General features: G+C 42.5%; 1 protein-coding gene across 1 annotated transcript in view; it reads left to right on the forward strand.

Moving 5' to 3' along the window:
* GAD2 (glutamate decarboxylase 2) overlaps positions 1–13,313 on the forward strand; it is a 78,770-nt gene that overhangs the window by 20,117 nt on the left and 45,340 nt on the right. Inside the window, exon 8 of the mRNA XM_045775375.2 lies at positions 3,651–3,730. Within this exon, the coding sequence (XP_045631331.1) occupies positions 3,651–3,730 (80 nt within the window). The remainder of the gene's footprint in view (positions 1–3,650; positions 3,731–13,313) is intronic.

The following is a 13,313-nucleotide window of genomic DNA, read 5'->3' on the forward strand; positions in this document are numbered from 1 at the left end:
TTTTTGTTTGGTAAAATATAAAAATCAGATGGGTTTTCACATCTATTACCCAAATAGAAATACAATTCAGTTCTAAATAAGCACTAGATTCTATCAAGTCTATTATTTTCCCAAAATCAGGGTGGAGGAGATATGGGGGATATTCATTAACTCATTTGCCAAACATTTTTTTAAAAAGATTTTACTTCCTTATTTGACAGAGAGAGGGAGAGAGAGAGCACAGGCAGGGGGAGCGGGAGAGGGAGAAGCAGGCTCCACACTGAGCAGGGAGCCTGATCCAGGACTCGATCCCAGGATCCTGGGATCATGACCTGAGCTGAAGGCAGACACTTAACCCACTGAGCCACCAGCGGCGCCACCCCCACCCCAGCCATTCTATTGTTGAATGACTGGCCATTACAGGGGACTTGATGATTTGGGGACACATCTGGATCCCTGTACCTTTCAATTTTTGTTCATAGCTTTACCTTCTGAAGCCACCCTAAGCCATCGATCCCTTTTCTCTCACCTTGACACCACACATCCCTGTTGCCCTCTGCCCATGAGCAGGGGTCCTCTGAGCTCTCTCCAGACGCCTGGTTTCTGGGCTCCTCAGCTTCCAGCCTGCTGCTCTGCTGTTCACCAGCAAGTGGTTCCATTAAACATGGTGCCAAGGATTAGAAATGATTCCCCATGTGCTGTCTCACCAGCACGGAGGTGTGCTCTTGAAGCTGTTTTCACTGTTTCTTCCTCATTAGGTCGGGTCTTTTCTTTTTGCTCTCAGGCTCCTTGCTCGCCATGGTCCCTTGCTCTTCGTGGAGAACATCTAGTGATTTCCCTGCTCCCTTTCCCGAAAATGCAAACAGGCTCAGTGTTCGGTCCCTCATCTTCTTTTTCGTGCCTCATACACCCTTTGCTCCCCATCTTGAACCTTTCTCTTTGGGCCTGTGGTTTTCTTTAAGTTTGCTACCCTGATCAATTATCTTAGGTAATTACTCCTCATTTGGGCATCCCGATTCTTTCTCATTAAAGCTCAGACAAGACTACTTCCTCTCACGGACCAGGTGCACCAGATCTCTTACTTCGCCCCAATTTGCCATTTGGCAGTTTAGTACTGTCAAAGGTTGAGAAAAACAGAAACAGAAACAGAAGTAAAACCAAGGAATCACCGAAGTAGTAATTAGTGAAGGTTTATCGTGCACACACCAAAAAAAGACAGTTTGCAGACCGGGAGCCCTCAAACCAAAACATGGCACGAGACTCAGAGGCTTTTGTTAATAAAGCAGCTCAGAGAGCCCGGAGGCAGGGACTGTTTATCCTTCACAGTGATTGGTAACAATATTAGAATTTTCTTCAATGAAAGAGAATTGGTTAGTGGTTACCTCCTATCAATTTGGGGGAAGAATTTAAGTTTCAGTTATGATTTTCAGAGGTATAAGTGAGATGTGACCCAGGTTGTTAGCCTCATTTGTCATGCAAAATAAGCTACATTAAGCTTTGCTTGTATGACTAAACTGGTTTTTGTCTGGCTCAGGAAATTTTCAAGTCTGGTCTCCCTGTGTGTTTGATTTTAACAGTGCTTTCGAGCTCATTCACTGAGGGGCCTAATTTGAGTAGCTTGTGCTTGCTCAGTGGACAGCTGGCTCCTCTGTTCTGTGCCCTCCCGGCAGTAACAGACTGCTGTTTTCCCCTGAGCTCCTTTTTCTGGGGCCGCCCAGGGATCTGCTAACCGCGCAAGAAGAGAACACTTTTTTTTTTTTGGTGGGGGGGAGGGCGTCAAGCATCTTTACAAACCCAGTTAAGCTTTCTCTCCTAGCTTCCAGGTATCTTGGTAACGATTGTCCACTTTGTCTTTCTGAGATTGTAAAATGAGGCTAACGGCCCCTTCTCATGACCTCTCGGCTACATGGGGCCTTTCAAACTCCTCTAGTCAGTGCCTCATGTATTGGTTCACATTATTTGCTGCTGTTATAAATGGGATTTCTTCTTGCTTATCAGATGCACCCCCTAAAATACATATGTTAACAGACCCTGTGCTGCAGATTTTAGAATCCAGATGAGCCAAAAGTGTGCATTCAGGGAAAATACACTCTGGAACGCTAACTTAAAATTCCAGTCAGCGATCCTTTGGAGATGTAAATTGAGGAAGCAGCCCTCCTTTTGGACAGCTTAATGATCTGTAGTTAATAGTAAGAGGCCGCTGGGCACATGCCATACAGCTGGGCTTACGTTAGCCTCTCTCAGCTCTCCAAATTGCCCCGTGATTACAGCCATTGAGATTCAGAATACTACCCGGGATCAATAACCAAAAGTAGAAAGATCCGGCAGTGGCTTGCCAGGGTGGCCTTTCTCTGCACACCGTCCCGCCCTAGCCAGCGACTGACCCCTTCTCCCTGGTCCCGCCTAAGGCTGAGCCGTAGCCTGCGCGAGAACTAGCTTCCCAACAAGGCTGGATTGAAGAGTGTTGAATTGAAGTCCAACTTCTTCTCTTACTTGAGTGCACACGAGTTAAACTTGATGGAGACTGAGTGTCATCTCTTGGTAGGAAAATAGAAGCCTGGAAGCCGTTCAGTACATCGCTCCTGGAGGCAGTTGGCTTGTTTTTATGCCTTATATGTAAAAGTGGCTTGGATTCCTGTGTGTTGGCGTAGCGGGTCCATTTACAATTCCCGGGGTCTTATGATCTTCACTCAGAAACTCAAGTGAATTCAACAACCATCACCACAAAACAACACATTCAAAAATGGGCAAAGGACTTGTAGAGACATTTCTTTAAAGGTGATGTACGAAGGGCTGGTAGGCACATAAAAAGATAGTCAACGTCACTAATCATTAGGGAAATACAAATCAAAACCATAATGAGGTATCACACCACCCCCATTTGAATGATTAGTATCAAAAACCAGAAAATAACAACTATTGGCAAGGTTGTGGAGAAATTGGAACCATCGTGCACTGCCGGTGGGGACGTAAAGGTGCAGCTGCTGTGGGAGACAGGGTGGCAATTCATCAAAAATAGAATGACCATATGACCCAGCAATTCCATTTCTGGGGATACACCCAAAAGAATTGAAAGCAGGGCTCGAAGAGATATTTGTACACCCACGTTCATAGCACCATTATCCCTCATGGCCAAGAGGTGGAAGCAACACCAGTCTCCATTGAGGGATGAATGGAAACGTAAGGTATACCATCAATGAAGGATTCAGCTTGAAAAAGGAAGGGAATTCTGACACCAGCGACAGCACGGATGAACCCCAGGGACACTATGCTGAGTGAAATAAGCCAGTCGCAAAACAACAAATACTATGGTTCCACTTACACGAGGCACCTAATGTAGTCAAACTCACAGAGACAGAAAGTAGAATGGTGGTTGCCAGGCGCTGAGGGAAGGAGGAAAGGAGAGTTATCCATCAATGGGTACGGAGGTTCCCTTTTGCAAGACGAAAAGTGTTCCGGAAGTGGACGGGTTGCACAGCTATGCGAATGTACTTAAGGTCAAGGTTGTGAATCCCATGTTACGTGGGTTTTACCACAGTTTAAAAAAAAAAGAAAAAAAAATCCAGGCTTTTGAGGGAGATGAGAAATAAAAAGAGGAAAAAAAAACCCACCTGGGAGAGTGGATCTTGAATTTATGTGCAACTAATTACAAATGTGCTTTTCTCTTACAGAGTCATTTTTCTCTCAAGAAAGGAGCTGCAGCTTTGGGCATCGGAACAGACAGCGTGATTCTGATTAAATGCGATGAGAGGTGAGTGCATCTGCAACCCTCATTGGTTAGCAGTTTGCAACTTCCACACGTGTATCTTTCAGTCCAAATGTAGGCATTGACTGTGGGGTGGGGTGCAAAGCCGCCTCCATGCCGGCTTGCTGTTCGCTGTTTCTTTCTCACGTGGGCTCTTGCTTGGAGTCCTGGGACGTTGTTCCTCAATGCCATAGAGCCTTCCATGGCCCTTGACTGAGTTGGAACCTTTGTTAAATCAATCAGAATATTCTTCACCAAGAAGGTGTGGAAGGACATTCATCATCTGCGCACGTAAGCAACAGCCAGCAGTTTGAGCGTTGATTTATGGGGGTGTCATCACTCCAGGCGCTGTGGACTGTGTGAGCCTGATGGACTGATTACAGAAGGGGGGACAGTTTAGTGAGCAGAAAGTAAATAATGCCCCCAGCAACTCGTCCCCGTTGTGCTGGAACCAAAGAGCTCTCTTAGGGAGACTCCCTGCCTTGATAGACACCCAAACCTCATAGGTACTCTGGGAACAGGTGTAGGATTAAAAAGCATTTCCAGCATATCCGCGTACTTTTCACTAGCCTATGAGTCTGGAACCGATAAAAAATTAAATTTAGTCTCTAAAGAATTGAGTAAGAAATTTCACTAAATTAAAAGGAACCTACTCAATTAACCATTTGTTTTTTCATATGTATTTATTAGACAGATCTTATGTTTGTCCACCATATCATGAGGCTCCAGAAAAGCATAAGGCATCATCCCAGTTCCCTGACAGTCTGTGATCTAAGGGAGATGGGGTAGTGCCAGAAGGAGACAGTTATAGGGTTGAATAGTGCAGCCCAGAGTACACGTCCTGTATTTTGGTAAGGCTTGGAAGGTTCCATGCAGCAAGCAAGACTTGTGCTTTCAAAGGATTTTCAAGGTGAGGGATGAACTAAATAAATAGAGGGGAAGTTGGGGGAGCCATTACAGAGGACTGAACACCACAAGCAAAGCCCCAGAAATAGGAGAGAACATGTGGGGCTCCAGCGAGGAAAGGGGCCTGACCAGAGGTGTTGAGGAGGAACAGCCATGGCAAACCTGATGGGCCACGTGGGATTTTGAAAGCTGAACAAAACACACTGATGAATGACGCCTCTCTCTCTGGGAGGGAAAATTGCAAGGGATTGCCACTTTTTTGTCCACACCTTTACATCTTGCCTGATCTGATTTGATTGTTTGCAATGAACACATGTTACTTTTACCATCAGAAAGAAAAAAAGGATGTTTTCTTTTTCCTTGTCGGAAGGGAGGGATGCTAAAGTTAGCATTTGAGCTTGATGGATCAGTAATCAAGGTCACCTGAAAGCATTTTTTATCCAAGAAGGGCATGATGGAAACCATCCTTCAGGAAGCAAGGTGAGGAGAGACCCTGTCAGTGAGGCTGGGCGTGGGGCTCTAGCAAAAAGACGGGTGGGAAATTAGAAGGACTGGAGCAAGGCAGGCACATTTTGAAGAAGGAACTGCTTATATTTTTAAGACTACCAGTACTCTCAGATACGTAAGAACTGAGATTCAAGAAGAAAACTGGCAGAGCCACAACAATTGCTAACAGGGAATAAAGGTTTAGATGATTTTAACATTGCTCTTAATCTGTAGCCAACTCTTATAAGGAGCCTAGAATTCGGGGAAGGGTGGTCTAGACGGGCCCTGTTACCCGACCTACTCAGTCTTCTGATCTAGCCTGGTTAGCAGGTGTTCTTGACCTTGAACCCCAGTGGGCTGAGGGATAACCTGGGAGAACAGAGGGTACTCTTCACTCTACCCCTCGAGCCATCAGTATTGCTGCTTCTACTCCTGTGAGAATCAGATTGTAAGGAAGCAAGTGGCCTTGGGATGAGCCCACCAAACCAGCCAGCCAGGCGTTCCTGGGAACCAAAAGCTGGCCTGAGGACTGCTGACAGTCTGAGAGCAGGATCATGCTCCAAAGAGAAGCACAGGCCTGGAAGAAGGAAAGGCAAGGCGGAAAAGCAAAAAAGTTGCAGGAACAGGGAGCACAGACCAGGCTGCCAGGAACAGATGTCAAAAGATGTCTGTCGTTCACCAACAGCAGAGAAAGGAGCAGAGAGCAGAGGATGCTGGGAAACCAGTGGGGTCTAGATTCAGTGACTAGCCACGTGACCTCAAATTTTTAGGTCAAAGAATTTTATGTCAACAATTTTAGAAGCCATTAGAAACACTGAAACACAATGTTAAAAATTACTGTTTTTTCAGAAAATACCTCACTTTCCCCTGCAACCCCTCTCCCCCACATACACCCATTGGGAGGGTACAGCGGGGAGGGACTACCAGGCAGCTAGGGCTATGGGGGCTTCTTCTCCTTCTGCTCAGTAGCCTTGTGGGATGGGGAAGGGAGGAGAGAACAATACAGGAGGCAGAAGACAAAAAGAAAAATGGATAAGAAATAAAAGATGGGAGAAATAAAGCCCAGGAGGGAAAAAAAATTGGAATTGTGAAGAGAAGCAAGGAGGAAGGAACACGGGGGTCAGGGGCACTGACCACCCCCCACCCCGTGAGTCGAAAATTCACATATAACCTTTGACTCCCCCAAAACTGAACTACTAAGAGCCTACTGTTGACCAGAAGCCTTACTGATAACATAACCAGTCAACTAACACATATTTTGTATGTTATATATATTACATGCTATATTTTTACAATAAAGTAAGCTAGAGAAAAGAAAATGTTATTAACAAAATCATAAGGAAAATACATTTATAGTACCGTATTGTATTTATCAGAACATATCCATGTGTTAGGGGTACCTGGCTGGCTTTGTCAGTGGAGTGTGTAACTCTTGATCTCGACGTTGTGAGTTCAAACCCCACAATGGGTATAGAGGTTACTCAAAAATTTAAAAATCTTAAAAAAAAATAATCTCTGCATGTAAATGGACCTGCACAGTTCAGACCTGGGAGCAAGGAGCACATGAGAGCTTTAAAGAAGAATAAGTGATCGCTTTTACTATCTGAAAAGCAATACATGCTTACTTTAAAAAATACAGAATAACAGGGGAAAATTGTCATTCCACCACCCAAAGATCATCACTAACACCATATTTGTGTCTAAATCTCGAATCTCTTTTTTCTAAGCATAGAGGTTTGGGGTTTTTTTCTTTTCCTGTTTTAATTTACATATTTGCGATCATGTTTCTTTTTCCAACTAGACATGATAAGTATTTCCCCACATTATTGCAAACACACTTAACTACATAACATATGAGAAAGCATGATAGTACTTTGTTTTGTTTTTTTATAAAAGATTTTATTTATTTTATTTGAAAGAGAGAGAGTGAGTGAGAGAGAGCATGAGCAGGGGGAGGGGGAGAAGCAGACTCCCCACTGAACAAGGAGCCTGATGTGGGGCTCGATCCCAGGACCCTGGGATCATAACCTGAGCCGAAGGCAGTCACTTAACCAACTGAGCCACTCAGGGGCCCCCACATGATAGTACTTTGAAGGACACTTTCCAGAGCTGGACTGTTCGACCCCCTCTTCCTGCTGTCTCAGCTCCAGCACTAGCTTCGGCAAATCCCTCTCTATGCCTCAATTTTCTTATCTGAATAAGGGAAAATGTAAGGGCCCTGCTTCATAGGGTTGTTACGAAGATTAAATATGTGAACAAATGTAAAATCCTAAGAATGATATGCAGTGGTAGAAAGCAAACACAAAATATTACTCCTCTCCTGTTCATTTCCCTGTTTCTGGTGTTGCCATTATAAATAATCCTTCTGTCCTTCATTGAACATTCTTACATGCCCAGGCTTCACCATTTGGGATTTTTCCATAGTATAATTGCTAAGTTAAATTATATGAATATTCTTAAAGTGATACATCAGGCCATATTGCCTTTCAAAAAGCTTCAGCAGTTTATTCTCCTAGCAGTATTGTATGAGAACATGTTGGGGGGAAAATTAAAGCTGTGTTGGTGGCTACATGTAGTCTTTAATTCTGTATTGATAATTCACTTCATCTCTATGGAATGGGTTTAAGACTGAGAGCCTGGCCTAATGGATTAAGTGAAATTGAAGTATTTGGGGTCAGGGGCCAAGGAGCAGGCTTTGGACAGTCATCTGTAGCCACCATTCCAATCGGAATCAGTTAAAACGTGCTTGGCAGCCATTTCGTTATTAATCACGTCCTTGTGAAAGTCAGATATGTGGGTCAGAAAATCACTTGAGGCTGACAAAGTGCATACCTGCCTTCTCGTTTCTCCTAATGTGCTTTGCAAAGTTCATCCAGGTTTTACAAAACATGAAACTGGACCTGCCCTCGAAGACATTCATTTCTTAGTAACTCTTTCTGACTCTGCCCATTAGTCTGTCAGTGGCTGGGGTGATAGGTTTTATCTTGTTCTAAAGACAGTTGACTTAGTAGGAAGCTCACAATGAAGGGAAACGTCCTAGTGAAGAACAGTCTGTGCCTTTCCAGCAGCAAGTCCAATGCCACATGTGGAAGAAAAGACTGCAAGATACTGTCTCTTAATTAGTAATCACAGGGGCTCAGTTTGGTAACCCATTCAAAGTGAAACATGATTCTCAGTTAAAACAGGGAAAGAGAAATGTATAATAAATCTTCATGTGTTTGGAAAAGATTCTTTCAAAGTTGAAAATCAAAAAGCATATTAACTTTATTATTACTCTAAAAAATAAAAGAAGGCAATAGAAAACCTCATTTCACCACGGCTTACATTTGAATGTGAAGTATCATAACTAAAAAGAGTGCTCTATTTTTGTAAAAATTAATTATTAAGTTCAAAAGAGGATAATGTGTTCAATGAATCTTCGATTTCTTAAGTTCTGGTGTAAGAGTTCTTTTTCCTTAGAAGCAAAAAGTGGAATCTTCACAGTAGTGGGATTAATGAATTTTTATTGAAGTGTCATTGGGTCTAATATTTGCAAATTTTGAAATAGTGGAATCCGAGTTAATGCTGTGTTGATGATGTCTAAGGATAAAAAAGTATGAGTTAATATCTAGAGAAAAATATATATTCGTGAAAGAAACTGAGTGGTATTTCAGAAGTGGATTGGGCCACTAAGTAAAAAGATGTTTCCCAAAGATTCAGACAGGGGAGGGGAGAAAACTTCTAGGAATGATGCAAGCGGGAGCCTTCTGAGCGACTTCTTTTGGCTGTGGGCAGTGGCCTTGGTTGGGAACACAGTGGTGCACGAGGTGGAGATAGTCACAAATGCTATAAAACTTAGTCCAGTGTGCAAAGGCAGACTTTGAAACAAGCGATAACACCTGAGGAAGGTGTGTGCTGTGACAGGGGGAGTACAGTTTCCATTGATACACATCTAATTCTATATCCAGAGGGAAGACGATGGGAATTAGTTAGATGAAAAGAATGTTCCAGGCAGAGGCCCTATCACATTCTAAGTCATGGATGTGAGGGACATTGGCTTGCCCAAAGAACTGAAAAAAAGTTCTGGGGGGAAGTGGTCAGAATGACCTTGTCATGAAGGACATTATGAGCCATGCTAAGCTGTTTGGACCATAGGTTTGAAGACATGAGATGCCTCTGAAAGGTTTTAAGCAGCAAAGCGACATCATATTTTGGCATTAGAAAGATCATCTTAAATGCAGAGTGAAGTATAGGTTGGAGGCTGGAAGTTGGTAATATGAGTAGATGCTGAGTGGTGGGCTGGCCTGATGTAGCTGAATGCTGAAATTAATAGGAATTATTGACTGATTGGTATGCAGGTTGAGAGAAGAGTCAAGGATGAGTGCCAGGCTTGCTATTCTCTGAGATAAGGTACCCTGACCAAAATGAAAAGTTCAGATTTGAAGATGTTGCGTTTGAAGAGCTTATGAGACATCTAAGTGAGGGTGTCAGGTAGATATGTGGAAATATGAGCCCGAAGCTCTGAAGTTACATTCTGGAAGCCACGTAAAGTGGGCCAAGGGAAGAGCTAAGCAGCAACCACATTTCGGGGACAAGCAGAGTTAGAAGAGCCTACAGTGGAGACTGAGAAGGAGCAGCCAGAGACGTTGGAGAAGGATCAGGAACTGGGCATGAGGGCTGTGAGAATCTTTCTAGAAGAAGTGGTTAATGGCATCGAATGCTACAGATAGATGAAATGAGGGTCAACAAGGGCCCACCAGCTTTACTTATGAGGAGGTGGCTGGTGAGTTGGTAAGATCGGCTTCAACAGAGGGGTGAAGGCAGTTTGCAGCAGGTGAGGGTGGCAGGAGCCAAGGGAAGGGAGAGCAGAGAGAGACAGTGTCTGAGGCGGGGAGGATGAAAGTTGGTTTTGGTTTCCTTGTTTTAGGGAGGGTGCTTAAGGCGTATTTTACTGTGAGATGGAGGACCTGCTAGACAGGAAATGTGAATTATATGAAAAGAAGAAGGGATAAAATGGATAGCAGAAGTGCAATTTCTCTCGGGAGTTCCTTATTCCTTTGGCTAAAATTGTATAGGATCTTTCTCTGAAGAGCTCACAAGAACTCTGCAGTTATCTTACGTTATACAGCTGGAAGGAAAAAAGGGGGAGAACAGGAGTGGCTCCGAAGGGCAGAGGAGAGGTTAGGGACCTGTGAGCAGGGGAGGGGAAGCCCTGGGCTTACACCACGCTGAGAGCTGTGAATGGATTTCAATTCAGAAACCCTCAGGTTTGGAAAGGTTCTTAGACATTAACACATCCAACCCTTTTTTTTTTTGTATTTTTGTGAATTATATATATATATATACACACACACACACACCACATTTTCCTTATCCATTCTTCAGTTGACGGACACTTGGGCTGCTTCCGTATCTTGGCTATTGTAAATAACGCTACGATAAACATAAGGGTGCATTTATCTTCTCAAATTAGTGTTTTCATTTTCTTTGGGTAAATACCTAGTAGTGGAATTATTGGATCATATGGTGTTTCTCTTTTTAATTTTTTGAGGAACCTCCATACTGTTTTTCACAGTGGTTGCCCCAGTTTGCATTCTCAACAACAGTGAATGAAGGCTCCTTTTTCTCCATATCCTCACCAACACTTGTTCTTTCTTGTCATTTTGATTTTAGCCATTCTAACTGGTGTAAGGTGATCCCTCATTGTGGTTTTGACTTGCATTTCCCTGATACCGAGTGATGTTGAGCATCTTTTCACGAGTCTGTTGACCGTCTCTATGTCTTCTTTGAAAAAATGTCTATTCAGATCCTCTGCCCATTTTTAACTGGATTATTGGATTTTTGTTTTGGTATTGAATTGTATCTTTATATATTTTGGGTGTCAACCCCTTATTGGATATATCATTTGCATAATATCTTCTCCCATTCAGTAGGTTGTCTTTTTGTTTTGTTGATGGTTTCCTTTGCTGTGCAAAAGCTTTTTTATTTTGATGTAGTCCCAATAGTTTATTTTGCTTTTGTTTCTTTGCCTTAGGAGACATATCTAGAAAAATGGTGCTATGACCAATGTGAGAGAAATTACTGCCTGTGTTCTCTTCTAGGATTTTTATGGCTTCGGGTCTCGCATTTAGGTCTTTAATCCATTTTTAGTTTTGGTACACATGCTTTAGAGTTCTCTTTCTCTCCGTGTACATAATTCAATATTATATCTTGAATGTAATGAATATTATAATATTACAAATACGAATTATATGTGTATTATAGATACAGTTTTTTTCCCTGAACCAATTAAGAATTCTTTGCAGACATCATACCCTTTGCCCCTTAAGACTTCAATGTGCATTTCCTAAGAACAAGGATATTCACTTATATAATCACAGTACAATGATCAAAATCAGATCTGACATTGACACAAGACTATTATTGAAGCGATATAACTTATTCAAATTTCATCAATTGTCCCAATAATATTCTTTAGAGCTATTTTTTTCCCAGTCCAGGATCACACATTACACTCAGTTTCATGTGTCTTTAGTTTCCTTTCATCTGGAACATTTCCTCGTCCTTCCTTTGTCTTTCATGACATAGATATTTTTGAAGAATGTATTTATTTTGTAGAAGATTTCTTAATTTGCATTTACCTCATATTTCCTCACAGTTAGACTCCGGCAATGCATTTTAGGCGGGAATTCCAGGGAGGTGATCCTTGTCTTTCTCAGTCGTCCCTCCTCAGGAGGCTTGTCAGATTATTAGTAATGGCAACTTCAACCACTTGCGTAGGGTAGTGACCGCCAGATTTCTCCCCTGTAAAATGACTATTCCCTACTTTGAGGTTCATCTTACAGGCGATGCTTTGAGACTCTATAAACATTCTGCTCCTTCTGAAACATTCACTCACTAGTTTAACTTCCATTGAAGATTCCGGCCTGAATTAGGATGATGATGGTTGCAAAATATGATGCCCTAACTCTATCATTTCTTCTCTATTTATTCATTCCTGTCACTCTACTACTGTAAGGAAGACCTCTCCCCGCTCCGTGTGTGTGTGATGTATTTACCATCAGTATGGAATCACAGGTCCTTTTAGAAATTCATACTCTCTGGCACTCTCTCCCACTGTCTCCCCATTTTTCCATCTCTTATTCCTCCCTTCAGGGTTTCCTTTAAATTATCTAAATTGCTGTAAGACCTGAGAGAAAACAAGTCTGAGCAAGATACAGGATACCTGGTTGACAGAGGACTAGAAGAGTCACTGGCCTCCCTAGATCCCATGTAACATGAGATCTCTGTTAGGTATTTTGATTAATACTTGTATACCACAAAGTGAACACTTACGTTTTTGTATAAATTTTAGTTTTTTAGTTTAACATATCTCGTAGCTTTACAAATTACAGTCAGATAACATTTCCTTGTGCTTGTTAAATACCACACTTTATCATTCAATTTACTTAAACAATTGAAAGTATAAATAATCTGGGGTCATTATACTCTCTTATTAAATTAGCTGAATTGTGGCTAGTGTCTGAAAGGGGTTAGGGAAGCTAATTAGCCCTTTCAGGTCCTTGGGGAGCTATTGAGTGCACTGTAATAGGTTAGACTTCATAGAGACCCTGAACCAATTATTATTGAGCAGGACTGGGGTAAGCCCTTTGAGCGCCATATTTCCTATGGGTTTAGATGCAGAGAACTCAGCGGTGCTAAGGGTATACGTACTTCCTTACGTCCTATATTAGGAAGGATTATAAGGTAAGAATAGCTGACACATCATGAGTGTTTATTATGTGCCAGGCAAACTCCTAAGCAGTTTACACAATTGATCTAATTAATTCACTTATTAGAGACACAAAAGAATATATCCCCTCACATTTACTGGTGCCGACACAGTTGGTGAAGAGTTCCTATGTACAGAATAGTCCTGAGCAGTATGGCGAGTTCACCCTTCTCTGTTTGGTTTATAACCCTGGTAGAAGGGCAGCATGTCTGCGACCACCTAGGTGAGAAGTGAAGCATCGGGGCTTGGGCTCGAAGAGAACTCCTGGTGTTTCCCAGTCAAACATAGTCCTTAGTCTTCTTTCTTCTGAGTTTGTTTTTTTTTTTAAAGATTTTATTTATTTATTTGACAGAGATAGAGACAGCCAGTGAGAGAGGGAACACAAGCAGGGGGAGTGGGAGAGGAAGAAGCAGGCTCATAGCGGAGGAGCCTGATGTGGGGCTCAAT

Source organism: Ursus americanus, chromosome 31 (assembly GCF_024610735.1).
Source record: "Ursus americanus isolate L20-20 chromosome 31, mUrsAme1.1.p, whole genome shotgun sequence".
Taxonomy (NCBI): Eukaryota; Metazoa; Chordata; class Mammalia; order Carnivora; family Ursidae; genus Ursus; species Ursus americanus.